Here is a 19,793-nt window from a genome sequence, read left to right as displayed (position 1 = left end):
TGGGGCTTGAACTCACGAACTGTGAGATCGATCATGACCTGAGCTGAAGTTGGGGCTTAATGGACTGAGCCACTCAGGCACCCCGATTGTGAGATTTTTAAAGGTTATTCCTATGGGTCTCACTCTACTTTGTTTTGAAAACAAAATGGCAGGCAAGAAAGTGGTGCAGACATGGGCCTCTCCTGTCTCATCTGTCTCTTAGAGTTCTTTTCCGTGAGAAAGGAAAACTCCCACTGTATTTTGTTTTCCTAATGCTTCTTGGATTTTCACCAGCAGGTTTTTACAGTCTGTTGCTTGCCTCTCAGATTAGAAGAATGCTGGCATATTTTAACGGTTTCCTAGGATTCAAACAGCCTTTAATTAACAGCAAATTGATGTTTTGGAATGTTACCAAAATATGGGAGACTGAACACTGGGATGTGCTTCTTTCCTTCCAGCTTCTGAGTGCACGGAGTCCTCTAACGGGGAGTGGGGGAGAGGGGTGAAGGTGCTCCTTTGCAAACAGCTGGTTGCCTACTAGTATGCAAAGGGTGTCTTTGTTGGCATGATATTCCCACTGCTTGCTCGTTGGTGGCCTTCTAAATTCCACCTACTCACGACTGGGAAGGAGGCAGGTAGTCCTTGAATGCTCAAAGCTGCGGGGTGCTCAACAGTTCAGGGACTGCTTGGTTTGTAGCTGGGTTCACTTGTTTTAATCTTCCAGTTGCCAGGGCAGTAAGGTATGGCTGCCTGTCTTTGTGGTTAAGTTTCTTTTCCATGCCAAGTTCATGTTATCTTGCTGCCAGAGTTTTGGACATGCTGGAAAAGAGCAGTTCTGTAAAATAATCGCTTAGAATTGATGCATATTCTGAGCAGAAGTTAGTTTTCAAAGAGGGAGGGCATTGCAGTGGAGGGTGTTCCTTCTGAATCAAGGGGTTTCAGTGAAGGGTTTGTTGCTGATCCAACCCAGAGCTTTAGGCAGGAAAGGAAGGATAGATTGGGGAGCATGAAATGTTTGAAAGGGTAACTGTTACCTACACAACCACGTAGTTATATCTGAGGAGGGGAAGGGAGAAGCTCAGCTGGCTCCCTCCGCCTAATGGCAGATCTGCTCATTGGCCGGTTTCCAGTTGAGGTCACTACACTCCATGGCCTGTTTTCTCCAGTAACCCACAAAGCTGTCCTTTTGGGCTCAAAGGATGCCTCAACGTTTTTTTGTTTTTTGTTGTTTTTTTTAACGTGCATCATGTCCCTGATGGCTCCCTTTGCTCTCCTCTCTGCAGGTGGTACATGCCAGAGCCCTGCTCTCCCAGCCCTGGTCCGTCCACCAGCCCCTCCTCTGCAACCTTCGCTGGATATCAAACCCTTTCTTCCCTTTCCTCTGGACACTGCTGCGGTCAACCTCTTCCCCAATTTTAATGCGGTAAGTCTCAAGGTCAAATTTGCATATGTCACCGTGGTAAGTGCCTGGGGTGCGTTTTTTGTTGTCGTTGGTTTTCTTTTTTGAGAGGGTTATTTTATTTTTTGAGCGAATGCTCATATACATTATTGTGTTACTTCTCAAAGGAGAGTTTGCTGCAGCGTCGTTTCAATACAATATTGGAGGCTATGGGGTTCCTTTTTATAGCTGAGCCTTTGGGATTTGTTATGAACAATAAATTCATTTGGCCACAAGGTTGTAACTTCGGTGCAGAACGGAAAGGGGAGAAGTTGACCCGATAGCCATAAGATTAGTCTTGATTTGCCAGGGGTGAGTCAGTCACTACTGTTGTCTTACTGTATCAACAACAGATAAAGTGAATTATATGAAAGCCACTAAGTAGCTGGCTGCCTGGTTACATAAGGTCTCCAGAACCAGGCTCCTTCAAGGGAAAATTAAAAGAGGTTTGATCTGGGGTGCCTGGGTGGCTCAGTTGGTTAAGCGTCCGACTTTGGCTCAGGTCATGATCTTGCAGCCGGTGAGTTCAGGTCCCTCATCGGGCTCTGTGCTGACTGCTCAGAACCTGGAGCCTGCTTCAGATTCTGTGTCTCCCTCTCTCTCTCTGCTCCTCCCCCACTCACGCACTCTCTGTCTCTCAAAGATGAATAAATGTTTTAAAAAATATTAAAAAAAAGAGGTTTAATCTGATTGCATTGGTCTTGAGTTCATGTCTCCCCTTTAGTGTCTTTCTGGGTAACACTGACAATTCCATTATTTTGTTGGCATTTATCTAAATGAAAACCTAATGAATTTGTTATAGAGAACATTATAATTCAAGTAGATGTCTGAAAACATAAATATGTCCCTTCTATCTGGATCCTGCACTTTAATTTTCAAATCTGTTGCCACTTTTCTGATTGAATAAAGAGGACCCTGATAATCACAATAATGATACATTCCATTTGAAGAGCACTTTTTTCCTCCTTAAAACAACTCAGTGTTCTGGTAGTGGGAGTTTTTTGGTTTTTGTGTGTGTGCTTTTTCCTTCCTGCCTTGTCACAGTTGCTCAGTTAAGACTTTCTTAAATTGCTTTGTGTTTTGGACTTTGTCAGTGGCCTTCTCAACAAACTCAATGACTTACTTGCTTCTATTTTCACTCTTAGCATGTCTTTATAAGTTGACAGATTTCTCATATTCATCATCATCTCTTTTTGTACAAGCCGTGAGAGAGTATTGTGATGATTAAAATAGAAATAAGGGTTGAAAAGGTTAGAAACCAGAAAGTGACTTTTTTTTCCCCCTAATGTCATCTGATTCAGATTTCAGCAGTTTGTCATAATGCAGGTTTGAGCTTATCAATGACAATGACGGGATGTGTCAACACAACCAAAGCAAAGAGGATTAAGATGGGAGGTCACTGAATGCCCAGTGACCTAAATAATACAGATTTCTTGTTGTAACATCTTGTTCCCATGATGAAATTTTAAAAACTTTCCCACAATTAGATCATTCTCTTTCAAAAGACACAAGTGGGTCTTGTTTTCTTTAATAATACTTCATCGGGGGGACTTTGGTCATGCCAGTGGGAAGGTATAGTTATATGCTAGTCCTTGCTAAAGGGCAGGGGACAATCAGCATGATCACTTTGTTCTTTTAGGGGTGAGGGATTTTCCATGGAAATCTTACTTTGAAATTGATGGAGCATAAACGGAACTGCATAAAGATCATGTTTCCAAAGTAGAGGTTTCTAATCCAAGGCGTTTCAAGAATACTAGAGAAAAAAATTGCTCAGCATCAAATTCTCTGGTTTTTTAAGTGACCACACAGAAGTCCCCTGGGTTCCCTTTCTCTGCTCCTCTGTTAAGTGGCTTCCTGGCATAGTCTTGCTTCCCAGATACCCGGAGATGATCCATCAAGGTGCTTTACCTGGCCTCTGAGACCACTTGGCATCCTGTCAGTTCGGTCTCATGTCAGCTTTAGAGCAGTTGAGGTGAAGTTCCTGGAAGGCTGTAAAAAACTGGGCTTTAAACTTGCGATTTGCCAGTTGAGAAACATTAAAAGCAAAATGATTAATTTGATGGATGGAAGTATTGTTTGTCATAAAAAAAAATATGAGTGATATGCTCAGCTATTAGACACTGAGCAGTCTCTTTATCCTCTTGACTACTGTTTCCTCCTCTTTAAAGAGAGTGGACCTAATACTCTCTTCTTTTGGGGATTATTTCATTCAAATATTTGAGTTTTTGTGGCAAAGGAGGCATTGTGTGATGGTCAAACTGGACCCTGCAACTAGACTGACTACATTCAAATCTCAAAGTTGCTACTTAACCATCAATACGACCTTGGGTAAGTGACATAACCCCATATATCTCAATATCTTCATCTGTAAAATAGGATTAAAAATTAACCTACTTCTTAGGCATGTGGTAATGCTTGTGTGGGTTAAATAATGGAGAACACCACTCGACCCACAGCAAGCACTATTTGAGTGATACATAGTATGTTCATACATAGCCTGTAAACTCTTGTTGGTTTGAATGTGGCAGTTCATTGACTGATTGCAAAAGTTTGACTTGATTCTTTTTCCTCTATGATGAATTTTGACTTATGTTTGTATTTGCTCCATTTAAGGGGACCCTCTGTTGCTGCACACCTTAAGTTATTTCCTTTCAGTGCTAGTCAAGCAGCAGCCTAGCAAGGATTAAGCCACTCCTTGCTTCATACTGAGGAGAATGGTTGCAAAGCCCATAATCAGGTGGCTTTGGACTCAGAGTTAGTATAGAGCACTTCTATAACTAATAGCCTGACTTCTTGATTTTGTAGCAGGTGTGAATCTCAATCCATGAATTCAGGATGTATGAAGCATAATTTTTTTTATGCAGCAAATTGATTTTATTCCTGAATCAAAAGCCCATTTTATAATGAAGGGAAATGCAATTTAATTCTGTTTCAGGGTGTGCTGTGGTTCTGGAATCTAACAGGCTATCCATCCAGCCCTTGGTGGGAAACTACCTCTGTTCACTAAGCTCTTTATCCACATAGGCATTCATAGATGGTCAGCACCTGTTTAGCATGGCTGTTTAGGCCCCCACCTTCCAACTTTGGACACACAAACTTTGCATGGCTGTTGGTGGTCCCTTCTGCCTAGATGTGCCAAATTACTCTTATCTCTTTGCCAAGAAAATGATGAACCATCTGCCACCCAACAACCTTCCCACATCTGACCTTCTCAAAACAAGTTCCTAAGAATCACAAACTGCCTGTTATATTCCTCTACTTAGGATGTGTGTATGGAATTATCTGTCTATTGGGAGTAGGGTGGGGCAGAATGGGGAAAGAAAAAAATATGTGAAATAAAATCAGGAAAGCATAAATGGATATCTCTGATTATTATCCTTCCACAAGAGCATAAGCCACTGGGTTTGGACATTAGCCGAGAAGAATAATGAAACATCTGTAAAACGATGCACAGTTAAAAAGGAAAGGAAAACAGGTGTAGAATTTGATCTTAGATATGGATATGGAAGAGGCCATTCGATAAAACCATTAGGATCCCTTGGTCTACTCAAAGCCAACTTTTGAAGAATAGCAACAGAAACTGTTCTCTTGACCTGTTTTATCATGGATGTTTTACCATGGATGTTTCAGTAGCTTTGAGACAAGAGAAAGCTTTCCTTGAATTTTCCTCATGTACCCCCTCCCCTGTACTGCCCCTCAGTCTCTTAAGACGTTGGAGTCTCAGTGCTTAGGACCATTCTGATCCCAATGATAGTATTCTGCATCAGCATTTCTTGAAAGGAACCAATCCCAGAAGTAGGTAGGTGATGTTTAGGAAAAGAAATATTAGAAAGTGGTATGAGCTTGGTTCATTCTATCAGCTGCTATTTATTAAGCATCTACTTTGTGGCAGGAATAGGGATAACAAAAATTATGTTATGACCTCTGCCATGAACTAATTCAATGTATAAAGGATGCTAAGCAAGTAAATATTTGTATAAGTGTATAGAGTGCAAGGGCAGGATGGGAACAGGAATGGAAGGAAGACTGTGTGGTTGGCTTAGTGAGGGTTTGGTGAGAAAAATAGAAACTATTCATGCAAACAGGAAGGGACTTAATATAAGGATTTAGATGATAACAAAGCCTTTGTAGGTGGTGGGCAGTAAAACAAAGATCAGGGAAGGCTGTTGTTGGCTCTCAATTTCTCTGCTTCCTTTCATGGAATCAGGAAGTTGCAGAAATACGAGATGCCCAGTAATCCCAGTTACTTTCATCCAGATGCCATGAAACACCTCTCTTTAGTGAGATCCATGCCTGAATACTGCTGGCAGACACCTGTGGGAATGTAACCTTCAGGTTTCCAGTCCTTGTGCTGTAAGAGGGAGCACAGAGGGGAGAAGGCAGTGCTGAATTGCCAACAGACTTGACATGATGGCAGAATGGAAAGATTTATGCATCATCAGAAAACTGGAGCATGTCTGCAATCATGGGCAAGAAGCTAAATCCTTTGGAGCCTCCATGTCCTGTTCTGTAAAATGAGAATGACTAAATTTCTCTTAGGTTTGAGGGATAGCTGACTGTTAAAATGCTGGAGATTGATGCTGAGAAGTGGCTTGCATTACTTGGGATGTTGTTTAAAATGAGAGCTGCTCATTTAAAAATGCCTATATTCCTTGACAGTTTTCTCCTTGAGTCTCAGAGTTGCCCCTTTTCCTTTTCTCTAATGTATTTTCTTCATACACTGATCAGTGGTTTAGCAATAATGAACCTTCAACGTGTTGTTGAAACTGTGTAGCTTTGGGGGGATGTGTTACTGGGGACTGACTATAAACCTAATCCTGTGCTCCCCTTCCATGGCTGTGTTTCCTATTGGCATAAAGATTAAATGGGTAAACTGACATAATTCACCTGCAAGTGCCAGACTCTCAGTAAATATCGAGGTCTTTCAGGAGGTGCATGGAAAAGAGTAAGGTCACATAAAGGACCAAAAGACATAAAGGTGGGCAAATAGGAGTAACTATTTTGTTTTCAGTTAGCTTGGGCTAATATTCTTTTGTTGTTGTTGTTGTTTTTCAGTAATCTCTACATCCATTATGGGGCTCAAACTCATGACCCCCTAGGTCAAGAGCCACATGCTCTTCCTACTGAGCCAGCCAGGTGGCCCACATTCTTTCACATTCAAAAAATGTCAATTAGTATAGAAATGTTGACTCTGTGTTCCTCCTCTGTATGATATGATTTCGTTATGGGAGAGGGAGCCAAGCAGAGAGGAGGAGCGAGGTAAAGAGAGATCAAATCTTACCATCCAACTCTGTGCTGATTCTTCCTACTTCTCAAAAACAACTACCCTAGACACTTGAGTGTGGTGTTAGGTGGAGTTCAGAAGTGTTATCAGTGGTGAGGAGGGGGACAGGAAAGTGAAATGGATGTGATTTATAGCAGCATTTCTCATACTTTACGGTGCATGTGAATCACTGGGGGAATCATTTTAAAATACAGGTTCTGATTTAGTAGTTCCGGGTTGGGACCTTAGATTTTGAACATACGTGAATAGGGAAGGGGAGGGGAAGCCAGGGGAATGATTAAATACACTGGACAGTTCTTATACTCCTGGAGTGTATTTCTTCATTCATTCACCAAAGTTTACTGAGGACCGATCATGGGCTAGGCCCTTCAGATTCAGCAGTAAGACTCACAGGCTAAATTTCTGTCATTGTGGAACTTACTTTCTGGTGTTTGTGTGCTAGGGTATTAGGGAAGTTTGAAGTATTGGAGGAAGAAGAAGCAATTCATCTCTTACGCAATGATTTGCTTGTTGGACATTTACTAAGCACTGACTATATGTCTGACACTGTAGCAGATAATAAAAATGCAAAAATAAGAAGGAGGAAGAGAAGGAAAAAGAAGAAAGAGGAGAGGGGGAGGAGAGGAAGTGGAGGGAGTGAAGGGGCAGGTGGAAGAGGAGGAATGGTCCTTGTGTCTATAGTATTGACATAAGTTGATTAGTCACTTCTTAAAACAGTCTTCTATCAGCTACTGGTAAACATTTAGATTTTAAAACACTACATTAGACAGTATAGTTTATGCAAGCAGTAACCCTATCTATACAGTTTGCTTCACTTGTTGAAAACTGTGGTGCATTACTTAAGTCATTCTGTAAAGGATTCTGTAACTAAATGCTTAAATAAAATCCTTTGAATGTAAATACTCCCTGAATTCAAGGGAAGTTGAAGTCACTTGGAGGTGGCCAAGGAAAGCTATATGGAAAACATTAAGGTTTAATTTGGGAACTGAAATCAGTTTCATGTTTATCTTGTTTGGTAACGTAATCATAGTACAGAGCCTGGAACATTGCAAAGACTCAACACACAATTCTGGAATTGTGGATGGATGTATGGATGGATGGATGGATGGATAGATAGATAAATAGATGACAGAGAAAATGCATGATAGATAATAGAAGAGAAATAACCATTATAGGTGTACCATAAGAAACAGAACAGAAAATCTAAGTACTCACTGTTTTCATACACTAGATTATTTCCATTTAACCAAAGTTATTAATTTAAGGGATTATTAGGAAACATAAGCATGCATAGCATCAAACCATCCCCTTAATTTTCATCCGTAATTTTATGTTGGCTCATGTGTTTATTTACTCTGGTTATATGGAAGAACAGTGATGTTAAAATCACAGTGGTTGTTTATAGAATGTCCTCTAAAACTAGTCTTTTATGATATTCCTCAACTGTTTCATATGACTCCAAAAGGACTTTTACCATAAAATATTGGTGAGGCACTTTATGACTCTAAAAGGACTTCATTAAGTGTGTATAACACATATTCTACAGCTGTGGCTTACATATGCATTTATAATATCATAATAGGTGAATGACAAAAATACAGAAACCTAAAGAAGAAATGTCAGATTGAAGTTTTTGTTATCTTCAGATATATACCCTTCAAGATCTTCATTTCCTCCATCTTTAAAATGGAAACACTACCATGTGTTATGGTACACATTGCCTACTTTCCTTTCAAAAATTATTCCTTACTGTCACTTTCCTCTGTGGCTCTGTATTTTGTTCCAGATATGGAGATGCCTCCCATCACTCAGCAAGTGTAGCAGTTAGAGAAACAATAGTTAACCACACTTGTGTTTGTTTTTTAGAGATATTAATTAAATCCAGTTTATATGTTAGTAACTGCTCTTACTAATGTCTACAATTGCTGCCATCCCTAAAATAGGTAGGCAGCCAACTGGAAATTATGAGTAGAAGAAAATAAGACTGTCTTTCTTAGTCACAATTGATAGAGGATGTGGAAATTTTTCAGGTGAATAATGACATAGTAAATATAGTATTGATTGCTAAGTTCTTTGTCCTTTGAAGACAGAGATAGCAGATTGCTAGCTAGTTCTGTGCATTAACTGTGTCATATTTGTATAGCAAAAGCCTCTTAAGAAACATCTGCTTATGAGGTCTTTCATTTTATGTTTTCACACTGAAATATAGAAGCTTATCTGCCAAACCCTCTAGCTTCCTGTGAAGCCAAAAGCTGTAAAAGTCAAGCCTACTTATAAAGACTCCAAAACGCAAAATGACTTAAATATGAGTATCTCGGCTTGAAAATAAAAGGCTAATAAACAAATACACAATACACAAATAGTTTCCTCTTTTAATCCTTGCTTACTCTTTGAACAGGTAACGCATTCTCCTGTGATTCAAGATGTAAAAAGAACAAAAAGGTTTCCCTGACTGTTCTTCCCTTGCCGCTCAGTTCTCCTAAGTGACAATCAAGGTGGTCAAATATTTTTATTTCTATTTTTCCAGAGATAGACATTAAAGATGTGGCTTAATATACCCCATATGCTTGCTTATTTTCCTTTATCAGTCAATCTAATCATAACAGACTGACGCTTTGCTCTTGCAAAGAACATATTTGACCTGTTTCCTAGTCTGAATTTCTTACTAACTGTGATTCTAGGTAAAGAGGAGGACCCAGATAAGAGCCTGTCTAAGCTCTGAGTTTATGGGATCCAGCAGCTCTTTCGGAGATCCCTGCTCCACACTTAGATGTAGACATTTCAGAAATGAAATAAACTTTTTAGAGTTAATTTCTGTCTACTCCAACTCACCTATTTTATAGATAAGCCTAAAATAATTGAGGGACTTCCAGATTCGTGGGTAGTAACTGGCAGAAACATTTGAGACTCATGACTTCTGTTTCATGAAGATGCTAATCACTAAATCATGTTATGGTTTGAATTGGGTCCCCCCAAAATTCATAACACATAGTACCTTTGAATGTGATCACATTTGTAAGTAGGGTCATTGAAGATGACATTGAAGATGTAATTAGTTAAAACAAGATCATTAGATCATTAGAGTGAGCCCTAACCCACTGTAACTGGTATTCTTATAAGTGGAAATTTGGACACAGAGATACATGTGCAGAGACACAGGGTGAACACCATCAACAGGCCAAGAAGACAGGTCTAGAACAGATCCTTCCCTCACAGCCCAAATATTGACACATTGACTTCTGACCTCCAGAACTGTGAGGTAATACATTTCTGTTATATAAGCCCCCTAGTATGTGGTATTTTATTATGGCGGCCCTGGCAAGAAAAGATTTTTAGAGCCATCTGATTTACCACTCTCACTTGCCAGACTCTTTACTATAGGGTTTCTGACAACTTACAATCTATCTTTTTACTTGACTCTCTGCAGTGGTTGTAATTCGGTCTTCCCCTGGGGCAAAGAGAGTCCCTACACCATAGGTCATCTACACTGTAGGGAAGTTTTCTTTTAGGAGCCAGTTCAGGCTCCCTGGAACTCCTGTAAACAAAGGAAAAATATAATTCACAATATATTGGTTTTTTTTTTAAATAAAAAGTATGTATTGATCATGAACTGAGTGGCAAGGGCTCTTAAGGAAGGCAATTTTACACCGACCTTTTTAACAATATAATTTTGCAAGAGTCTTGGATGTTATAGCTATTATCTGAATAACATAGGTAAGGAAACCTATAGGTGAGAGATAAAATAGTTTACCCCAAATCACACAAATAGTGACCAAATCATGGCCAGATTTAGGTTCAGTGATCCAAATCCAGTGTGATTTCATCTATAACAAAGCTAACCGATCTCTTTCCTGAAAACAGTGGTAGTTTCTTCAGTCAGCTGCCAGAGCATTGGTTCTGTATTAGTTTATTAATTAAGTAATCTGTAACTCCTTAGAAGACTTAATTCCCAGACTGTAAGTTATTTCTTACGCAACAATCTGGCCATGATTGGGTAAGTATGGAAAAGAGCATTTAGAGCATAAATGGGGGCTTTATATTATGTCACCCTCACAAACATTTATGTTGTAGATGAGCAATCATTGTTAGGGGATAAATAACTTTAAATGGCAATAAATTTTAAAAAATTCACTCCTACTCCAACAATAATTTAGCCTTCTTAAGACTCAAAAATCCATCTGCACACATAAGGAAAAAAATACCAAGAATCTAAAAGGTTTGAGTTCTATGTTTAATACCTTACTTTTTGTGAAACTTTGAGTCCAGATTTTCTCATCTGTGGAACTAGAATAATCATGTTGACCCCATTCGAGGGTCTAAAGGTGTTAAAAATTGAAAATAATATAGAAATAGTAGACATTAAGGAAGCCTATTGTATCAGAGATTCTGGTGTTGGGACCCTAATGAGCATTATTTACACTCTCCCCAAAGTGATTCCTTTGCCCCTTCAATGTTAAGAGTCACTGTATTCTACCCTGTGGTCAAAATTGGTGGGAAAATCCATTTTCACAGTTCAGTGCAGGTGCAGGCTTTTCAGACTATCTTTTGAGCAAAGTTGTCTCTTCACACATCCCCCCTCATCACCAGCGTAAAGAACGACGTGAATGCTGTTTCTCATTACTCTTAGTCAAAGGAATGAGAACTTTTTGCCAGCAAGGCAATTGTTTCATGACTCAGTGCTTCTCAAATTGTGGTTCTCAGACCCATACTGGTCCAAAAACTGTTTACTGGTCTGTGAGAAGTACAGAAATTGAGAGTGAGCAGCATTTAAAAGTTTTTATAGAAGCCTAGAGCAATTTTGCATCTGTTGAAGCCAGTAAAGAATGATGACTTATATTTTGTATATTTTTAATTTTTTCTGATAATTCATTTCATTATATTTTATAAGAGTTTTAGCCTCTGATTGATGTGGGGAAAGCTGGTCCTTTGGCAGAGAGAATTGAAAAGCACTGCTCTGCTCTTATTGTTAAGGATTTGAGTTTCATCTATACCTAGAAAGTGATGGGGACTTTGAAGCTGTTATTTGGATAATTCAAACGATGGATAGTTGAGAAACTCACAAATACAATTTTCACCCAAATTCTGGTAGTGCTATCCAATTTCCCTTATCCTGGTGAGGTGTAGCAGTGGTAAATGACTCTCTCTGAAACTCATAAATCAAGACAGTAGTAGAGTCAAAAGTAAGATAATTTGCATTTTGCCTTTCTCTGGAGCTTAACCCCTGATGGCACATTTTATCTTGAGTTTGGGCACATATGAAAGAGGTAAAATGAGTAGTTAATTTTTGAGCTTCTTTTTGTGGACCTTGCTGAGGGATTTTAAGGAACTAAAGGTAAAAAGGAAAAAAAAGAAAAAGAAAAAAGAAATTTGAGGTTGACTATATATGAGAATAAGAAAGTAACTTTATTAGTTTGATGTCTAATTCCAAATTATTTTTTAAAAACTAGAAACTAGAATAAATGGTAGTCTAGTAATACAGTAGGTTGGGGACATTTTTAAAGCAGTTTTTCAAAAGAAATCACACAGAAAAAAACAATCAATTTTACCAAAACATCCTTGCTCTTTAGAACATCTCTGCATCCCCTACTGTTTTAGTACTTTTGTGACTTTTGTCACTTGCTATATTGAAAAGCAACAGTCCCTGTTTTCCTAGGAACTTGTGATAGGAAGAATATAAAAGAGAGGTAATCAGCTCTTTCTGGCACTTTCTATAATACAGAATTGATACAATCAAATAGATTGTGCTTATGTACAATGGTCTCTGGGAAGACTGGCCTTTTTGCCCCCTTGTATTTTTGTGTTTTTCTTAGCTAAAAAGAAAAAAAAAATCTGAAAATACCAATGGATTTTGAGATTTAATTTAACTAGCTCTTAGAGTATCTGATTCTATTGGTATACTCTGGTTTTGAGATCCTAGTTCAGAGTGAGGAGAGAGAAATAAAATAGGATGATTTTGAGCTTAGAGTTAGTTTGTTTTTAATTCTACTTATCTGAAATCATAGTAAGACATTTAGAATTTTGAAGAAGGGAAAATATATATACACATGTATATGGATATTTATGTTTATGCATATATACATGCTTCTTACTGGGGATCATGGCTTAAAATTCTGAATGTAAGTGTGTAGAAAAACTCTTGCATTTGTGTGTCAAGAGACTTAATTCAATGACGTTCATTGGAGCAATTTTGTTATTAGCCAAAAGAAACAGCTATATAAAACAAGTGCATAAAAACCAATACGAATATCAATAGGAAAATGGATATAAATTGAGATCTTTTTAACAAATGTATCTTTTTTTTTAATGCTTAAGCAAAAGGACAGATGGGGAGGAAACACAACTTGCATAATGTGTACAGACCTACAGAATATATGCATGTGTATGTGCATATTTTTAAAATCACATGGCAATGAGAGAGAGAAAGATTGAGATTGATTTATAGAATATTAACAACATGAACTGGAAAAACGTACATTAAATCCTTATTTGCAGTGTGTTCTAAGGAGCAAGAAGGAGACAATAGGACTGATTAGGGGAACAAAGGAGACTTCAATATATCTATAGTGTTAAAGCTTTGTTGTTTAAAAAAATATCTGTAACAAGGGCAAAGAGTTTTTAATACTTAGTTTTTCAGTCTAGGTGATCAGTACATAGTTATTTATAATATTCTATATACTTTGTGCATTAAAAAAAACTTTTTTAAATTTTTTAAGTTGCAAATGTCTTTTGCAAAATACTTAATTGCAACTTATACTACCTATGATATTATTTCATGAGCCCAGCTGATCTTAATAATTAGATATTAGCATCAAACACAAGTCTCTATTTCCTGATCAGCATGTTCCCAACTCTGAGACTTCTGTATCATACTTATGAGTAGGCTGCTCAAAGGCTTCTAGCAAACTATTTAGATTAATATCCAAGTAGAAAGGTTAACACATGGCTTCTTATAACTGTCTACTATTTAGATGAGATTGTACAATCAAAATGTGTTGACCAAGCTTGACAACTTACTCCTAAAATTCAATTCAAATTTACTTATTAAAGACATTATCTTTTAAAACATGGGTATTCATTGAAGGTCAAAGAGTTTAGGAAAATTTTGGAGTCTTGCTATTAATATCAGTTGTAATGCAATGTGATTGCGATGGTGCTCTAACTTACATCAGGTCTTAGTATAGAAGGGGTGGTATTTTAGGGTCTTCGGCAAATTAATATCACCATTCAAACACTGCCCTTTGATTATTTTTCAGAAGTGGTCAACTTTACAATTCCTTAGTCCACCCAGAAAATTTAAAATGTCAAGGTGATACTTAATTTTCTGTTGAAAGGTCTGTATTTTTCAAGGAATGGCTATAGTTTTTAGGTAACCACTGGGTTCTGAGTATTAGGAAAATTTTCATTTTAGAAGTAAGGATCACTGGACCCACTAAAATATATCTAATAACTTGTAGGCACCTCTCCCCATCACCCCCTACCCTTAAAAATCCAGAGAGTTGTGCTTACTAATCCAAATGGAACCATAAAACCAATAGAATTTAGCAATCACAGGTATACTATGTGGTACACCTGATGGATATATTCAATTTTAGCTGAATGAAAATAACCTAAGCTAGAATATAAATGAGACAATATCTTATACGCCCTTAGCTACAGAATTTGTCTTTGATTTTTTTTTTACCTTATAAAGAAATTTAAATTGTCAAGATAACTGTAAGAGCCCAAAAATAATATTTTGTCAAAAATAAAAATGGAAATTCTAACATACTCCTTCCAAAGGAAAACAGCCCACATCAATAACATTGACAAACTTTGAGCCAATCAACTATTTAAGTTTTCATGGTGTCTTTTACACACAGTAAAAAAAGCCAATAATAATTAAAAAAAAAAAAAACAATACACTCTCAGAAATTATCAGTAAGTCCACATGAGGAAAAAACATTCATTGCCTTGTGCTACCCTAGTTAATTTCTTTTTCTTTTAAGTTTATTTTAATGTGGGGTGGGGGAGGGGATAGAGAGTACACGCACACAAGTGGGAGAGGGCCAGAGAGAGAGGGAGAGAGAGAATCCCAAGCAGGCTCCACACTCTTAGCACATTGCCTGATGCGGGGCTTGAACTCACAAACTGAGAGATCATAACCTGACCTGAAATCAAGATTTGGATGCTTACCCAATTGAGCCACCCAGGCACCACTACTCTGGTTAATCTCTGACTTCATTGAAAAGTTTTGGGAATCTGTGAAAGGTGAACATATGAACTTTTAAACATGAGCCCATATTGTTCTCAGAATTCTTTTGAAAGCACGATACGTAATATATGTTATATTAAATATACGTAATATACGTAACATATACGTAATATATGTTATATCAAATAGTTTATCATTTGCAGATACGTGCATGCTGTTTGAAGGATTTTTAAAAATTCATGTTTTAAAAACTTTCATGCCTAATAAAAAATAAATAAATAAATAAATGTCGCCAGTTCTTTCTTATCTGTGTATTGTGCTGTCTGTCCCGATTTAACTGGTTAAAAAGACCCTTACAGTAGTTGGCAAGGAGAGGGGTGTCAGCCAAGGAAACCTAAAAGAACATCCTGAAGAAAAAGAATCACCACACGAGTGAAGGAAAATATTCCAAGTTGAATTTTGGCTCCTGAAATCATTCCAAAGATTTAAAGTTGACAAAAGATGAAATTTGTTTATATTTAATATACAATTCCACAGGCTTGGGGGGATGTTGATTATGTACGCAATTCCTTGCATTCTGCATTTATTTTGGTTTTCTCCTTTCCCACATTTTAAGTTTTTGAAATACTAGGACTCCAGGTTGCTTCTGTTCTCGTCACATCTTTTGATCCTCTTGCCAACTTTAACGTTCGACTATAAATATGGTAATTAGTTCTACAGTTACTATCTAATTCCATATTTAGGACATCGGCCTTCTTCAATAGAAGCTGCTTTCTTTATATGGCTGGTTGGTAGCCATTATTTTTTACTGGCATTGGCGAGTTCTATTTTTGAGTAGCTCAAGTGGAGGAATAAATGGCTCTAGATTTCTCCCCATGTCCTGAGGATATCTGTATTAGTTTCTTCTTTTTCTTATTTTTTTTTAAGAATGACATAAACAAAAATCTTACGGATGTGAGACTTGTTATAATAACACTCTAAAAAACACTTGTTAAAATAAAAACCCATATTTTATCTATACCCTTTTTAAATATTGTCTTTCTATGGAGCACTGATGTTTAAGGACCTGCCTTAAGGAATTCTTCTACTAAAATCATTAATGCGTGTTTCATTATCGTGAACTTTGTTCTTGTCAATTTTGGCTCTAGATAATGTGAATATTAAGTAGGAGTTAATACATAAGTGTGTGTATCAGCTTGATTGCTAGCAGACAATATTGAACCACAAGGTCTATGAACTAGTAGGCAATGAATATAAACTGAAAATTTTGATAATAGATATTTTTATTAAATTGAACTGAAAGGTATTTAGAACATGTGTTCCAATTGTTAATCTATATTTTAAGATATAAACTATTCACATTCTTGCCATTAAATGGGCATTGTTTGCTCATGGGAATTAATATATTTCACGGTCCTCTTCAAGAGCATGGTAACTTCCTGTTCTCTACAACCTTGTACTCATTCATTAATTCAGTAAATACTCAGGTACTGTCAGGTTTCTAGTATGGGAGATAGAACAATGACCAAGACCCCGTTCTTTGTGTCAGGGATTTTAATTTTAATTCAGAGAACCTGAATAAATTTTATTTTAATTCATGAATCAATAAGCATTTATTATGTGACTAGTATAGCTCTGTATCATGCTAGGCATCCTCAGAGATGCAAATAACAGACCGTTCATAAATGTTTGTAGAATGTTGTAGAATAAATGAAGACTAAAGCTTGTAAGGTAGCTGAGGAGGTAGGTGCAAGAAACCAATGTATTTTTAAATAATTTAAGTAGCAAATTCAATATTACTAATTTGATAGATTGATTCCCTTTAATGAGCTGGTTCTTATTTGGACAAAGTCAAATAATTGAAAAAAAAATAAATTCTATCCTATCTCATTGTTTTTTAACTAACTTGTATTTATTATAAAAGCGCTATATCCAATTTTGCATTCGATACAAATTAATTAAATTTGGTCCTTGAGTTATTTAAAGCATCCAGTAGGAAAGACTGGAGTCCTAAATATTTTCTGATGCTGAACAGTTGCTTTGCCAAGATTCCTCCTTGTATATAAATGGAAACTCTCATGAAACGGGTTTCTTTCATTATAGTCTCAGAAAGGATATTTAGTGTCATTTTTGGTAAGATAGGGTTTTGATGTGGTTGGACAACCCTTCCTAGGCAAGTTCAGCGAATTTCCATGATGTCATAGCGCTAAGTAGTTTCTGGGGACATGAGTCCATGACCACTCCCTTCATAATCTTCCAAGAGTACAGCGTGTTCATGCTCTCATGTAAACTGCAAGCAGAACACCGTCTGGTGACATCCAAATACACTCTTGCTCTTTTAGAACATTCTTCTTACTTGCCATCTAGCCTTGTCTTGCCCATGGTTGAGTAATATGTGTATATACTTTAAAGCTATAAAGAAGTATATAATGTAATACATGTTATTATGATTCATATTGTTGTTATAGTGTAGAGCAGTTCCCAAATGTCCGTACGCAGTTAAATCAGAACACGCACTCTAACAAAGTCACGGGTAAAGCTGATCCTGCCTGTCATGGACCACATATCGAGGAGCAAGACCGTGGAGCTGAAGACAATGGGTTTGGGAACCAGAGCCTAAGGTTTATATTTTATTTTTTTTAACTTCAAGTTTTTACTTAATTCTATTATTTAACATACCTTGTAAAATTAGTTTGAGGTGTACAATTTAGTGATTCATCACTTACGTAGTAACTCATAGTGCTTATCACAACCCGTGCCCTTCTAGTACCCATGATCCATTTAGCCCGTCCCCACCCACCTCTATCCGTCAACCCTGTTTGTTCTCTGTAGTTAAGAGTCGCTTATGGTTTGCCTCCCTCTCTCTTCCCCCCCCCATGTTTATCTGTTTTGTTTCTTAAATTCTACATATGAGTAAAATTGTATGGTATTTGTCTTTCTCTGACTGACTTCACATAACACGTTCTAGCTCCATCCACATCATTGCAGATGGCAATATTTCATTCTTTTTGATGACTGGTTAGTATTCAATTGAATATATATACCACATGTTCTTTAAATTTTTTTAATTTATTTTGAGAGAGAGAGAGAGAGAACACAAGCAGGGGAGGGGTGGAGAGAGAGGGAGAGAGAGAATCCCAACCAAGCTCCGTACTGTCAGCACAGAGCCCCACGCAGGGCCTGAACTCATGAACTACAGGGTCATGACCTGAGCCAAAACTAGCAGTCAGATGCTTAACCAACTGAGCCACCCAGGCACCTCTAAAAATTTTTTAATCTTTATTTTAAGTAGGCTCCACACCCAAGATGGGGCTAGAACACATGACCCTGAAATCAAGAATCACATGCTGTACCAACTGAGTCCGCCTGGTGCCCCAATATGCCACATCTTCTTTATCCGTTCATCATTCAGTGGACATTTGGACTCTTTACACAGTTTGGCTATTGTTGATAATGCTGCTATAAATATGCAGGTGCACGTACCCCTTCAAATCTGTATGTTTGTAACCTTTGGGTAAATACTTAGTAGTGCAATTGCTGGATTTATATTCTAGGTTCACTACTTACTAAATATATAGGATGGGGAAATTACTTGATCTCCCTGTACCTTTGTTACTCATCTGTAAAATGGCAGTAATACTACTAACTGCCTCATGGATTATTTGTGGCTTAAATGAAATATCACATATATCTTATTTCCTGGAACGCCCCTACCCTCAAGAATATGGTGCTCTCTCTGGAAGGTTGGGAAAGTAGCGATGATGTTTACAACTTTGTTATTTCCTGATAGATCTTCTCCTGTTCTTTAATCACATACTTGCATCCTTTAAATCAGTTGAATTCTATGGCTTTTAATCAAGGAATCACAAGAGATGTGTAAGAATCACACAGATTTTAGTTGCGAGTTGTTGCCGTCTCCATTTTTTATCGATGTTTATAGAAAACGAAAACCACGAACAGGATCGTGATTCCCTGCTCTTTCTTCCCACTTTGATTTGTGTAAGAAGCACTTTGCACAGCATATCTGCAGGAATTAATTGCCCACAGGTATCAGCAACTCTAGACCGCCTGAGTCTCTCTGGGTCCTTATGGTTCTGCAGGCTCTTCTTAGCATGCAAAACATCCTTGTAATGAGATTAAATAAAGTCATCTCCAGATTTGTCAAGTCTTAATGAGAAAAATTGCTTTAAAATAAGTTTCAATAAAGCATCTTAAGTAACATTTTAATCAGTTAAAGTTTACATCGTTTTTCTTAATAGCATTCGTATGAAAAAGATCAATGATTATTTTATTCTGCTAAGCCTATAACGTTGGTAGTGGATGACATATAATATTATAGCACATAAAATCTACAGTTAAATGTAGGCAGTTGTTAACCTGTTTTTTAAAGCTACATTTAAAATGAAAAGTGATGTACTTTAAGAAATTATTTGATTAAGCTAGTCAGGAATATGGAAGGAGAAGCACATTTTACCACCACAATTAATTCTGTGGGTAAAAGAAACAGACTTATAGATAATGAAAATGGAATAAAATCATTATTTTAGGAATTCAGCTGTGTTAATGGGTATTATGTAATTAGCTGTGTTAATGGATGTTCTTCAGAACTTAAAGCGCTCTTGAAAAATAAGCATGGGTTTGTTGTATCTGTGGTGGTTAGTAAGTGGAAGGAAGGAGGGAAAGAGAAAAGCAAGGAAGCAAGAAAAGGGGAAAAAAAGAGACAAGGAGGATGGAAGCAAACAAAAGAAAGGAAGGATTGATCTATCACTGTCATTTCAGATATTCTGCCAAAGAAATGTAGGTCTAGAAATGATTTACGGTAGGACAATAAGGAAATTCTCATATTGAGGTCCTGTGTTGTTATTACATGTTATTTAGGCAATCTCTTTAAAAGATTATTG

The 19,793-nt window shown here is 37.3% G+C and overlaps 1 protein-coding gene across 3 annotated transcripts in view; it reads left to right on the top strand.

Annotated features, from left to right (window-relative positions):
- The window catches only part of ZNF385D (zinc finger protein 385D), an 894,647-nt gene that overhangs the window by 670,225 nt on the left and 204,629 nt on the right, over positions 1–19,793 (top strand). For all 3 annotated transcript variants that reach the window (XM_053903848.1, XM_019435221.2, XM_019435226.2), the window contains one exon: positions 1,263–1,402. In XM_053903848.1, coding sequence (XP_053759823.1) covers positions 1,263–1,402 — 140 coding nt within the window. The remainder of the gene's footprint in view (positions 1–1,262; positions 1,403–19,793) is intronic.

The sequence above is a fragment of the Panthera pardus genome, unplaced genomic scaffold (assembly GCF_024362965.1).
Source record: "Panthera pardus isolate Hobbes unplaced genomic scaffold, ASM2436296v1 HiC_scaffold_16, whole genome shotgun sequence".
In the NCBI taxonomy this organism is placed as follows: domain Eukaryota; kingdom Metazoa; phylum Chordata; class Mammalia; order Carnivora; family Felidae; genus Panthera; species Panthera pardus.
The sequence above is the reverse complement of the archived record's forward strand: the minus strand, read 5'-3'. Positions and strand labels throughout refer to the sequence as shown.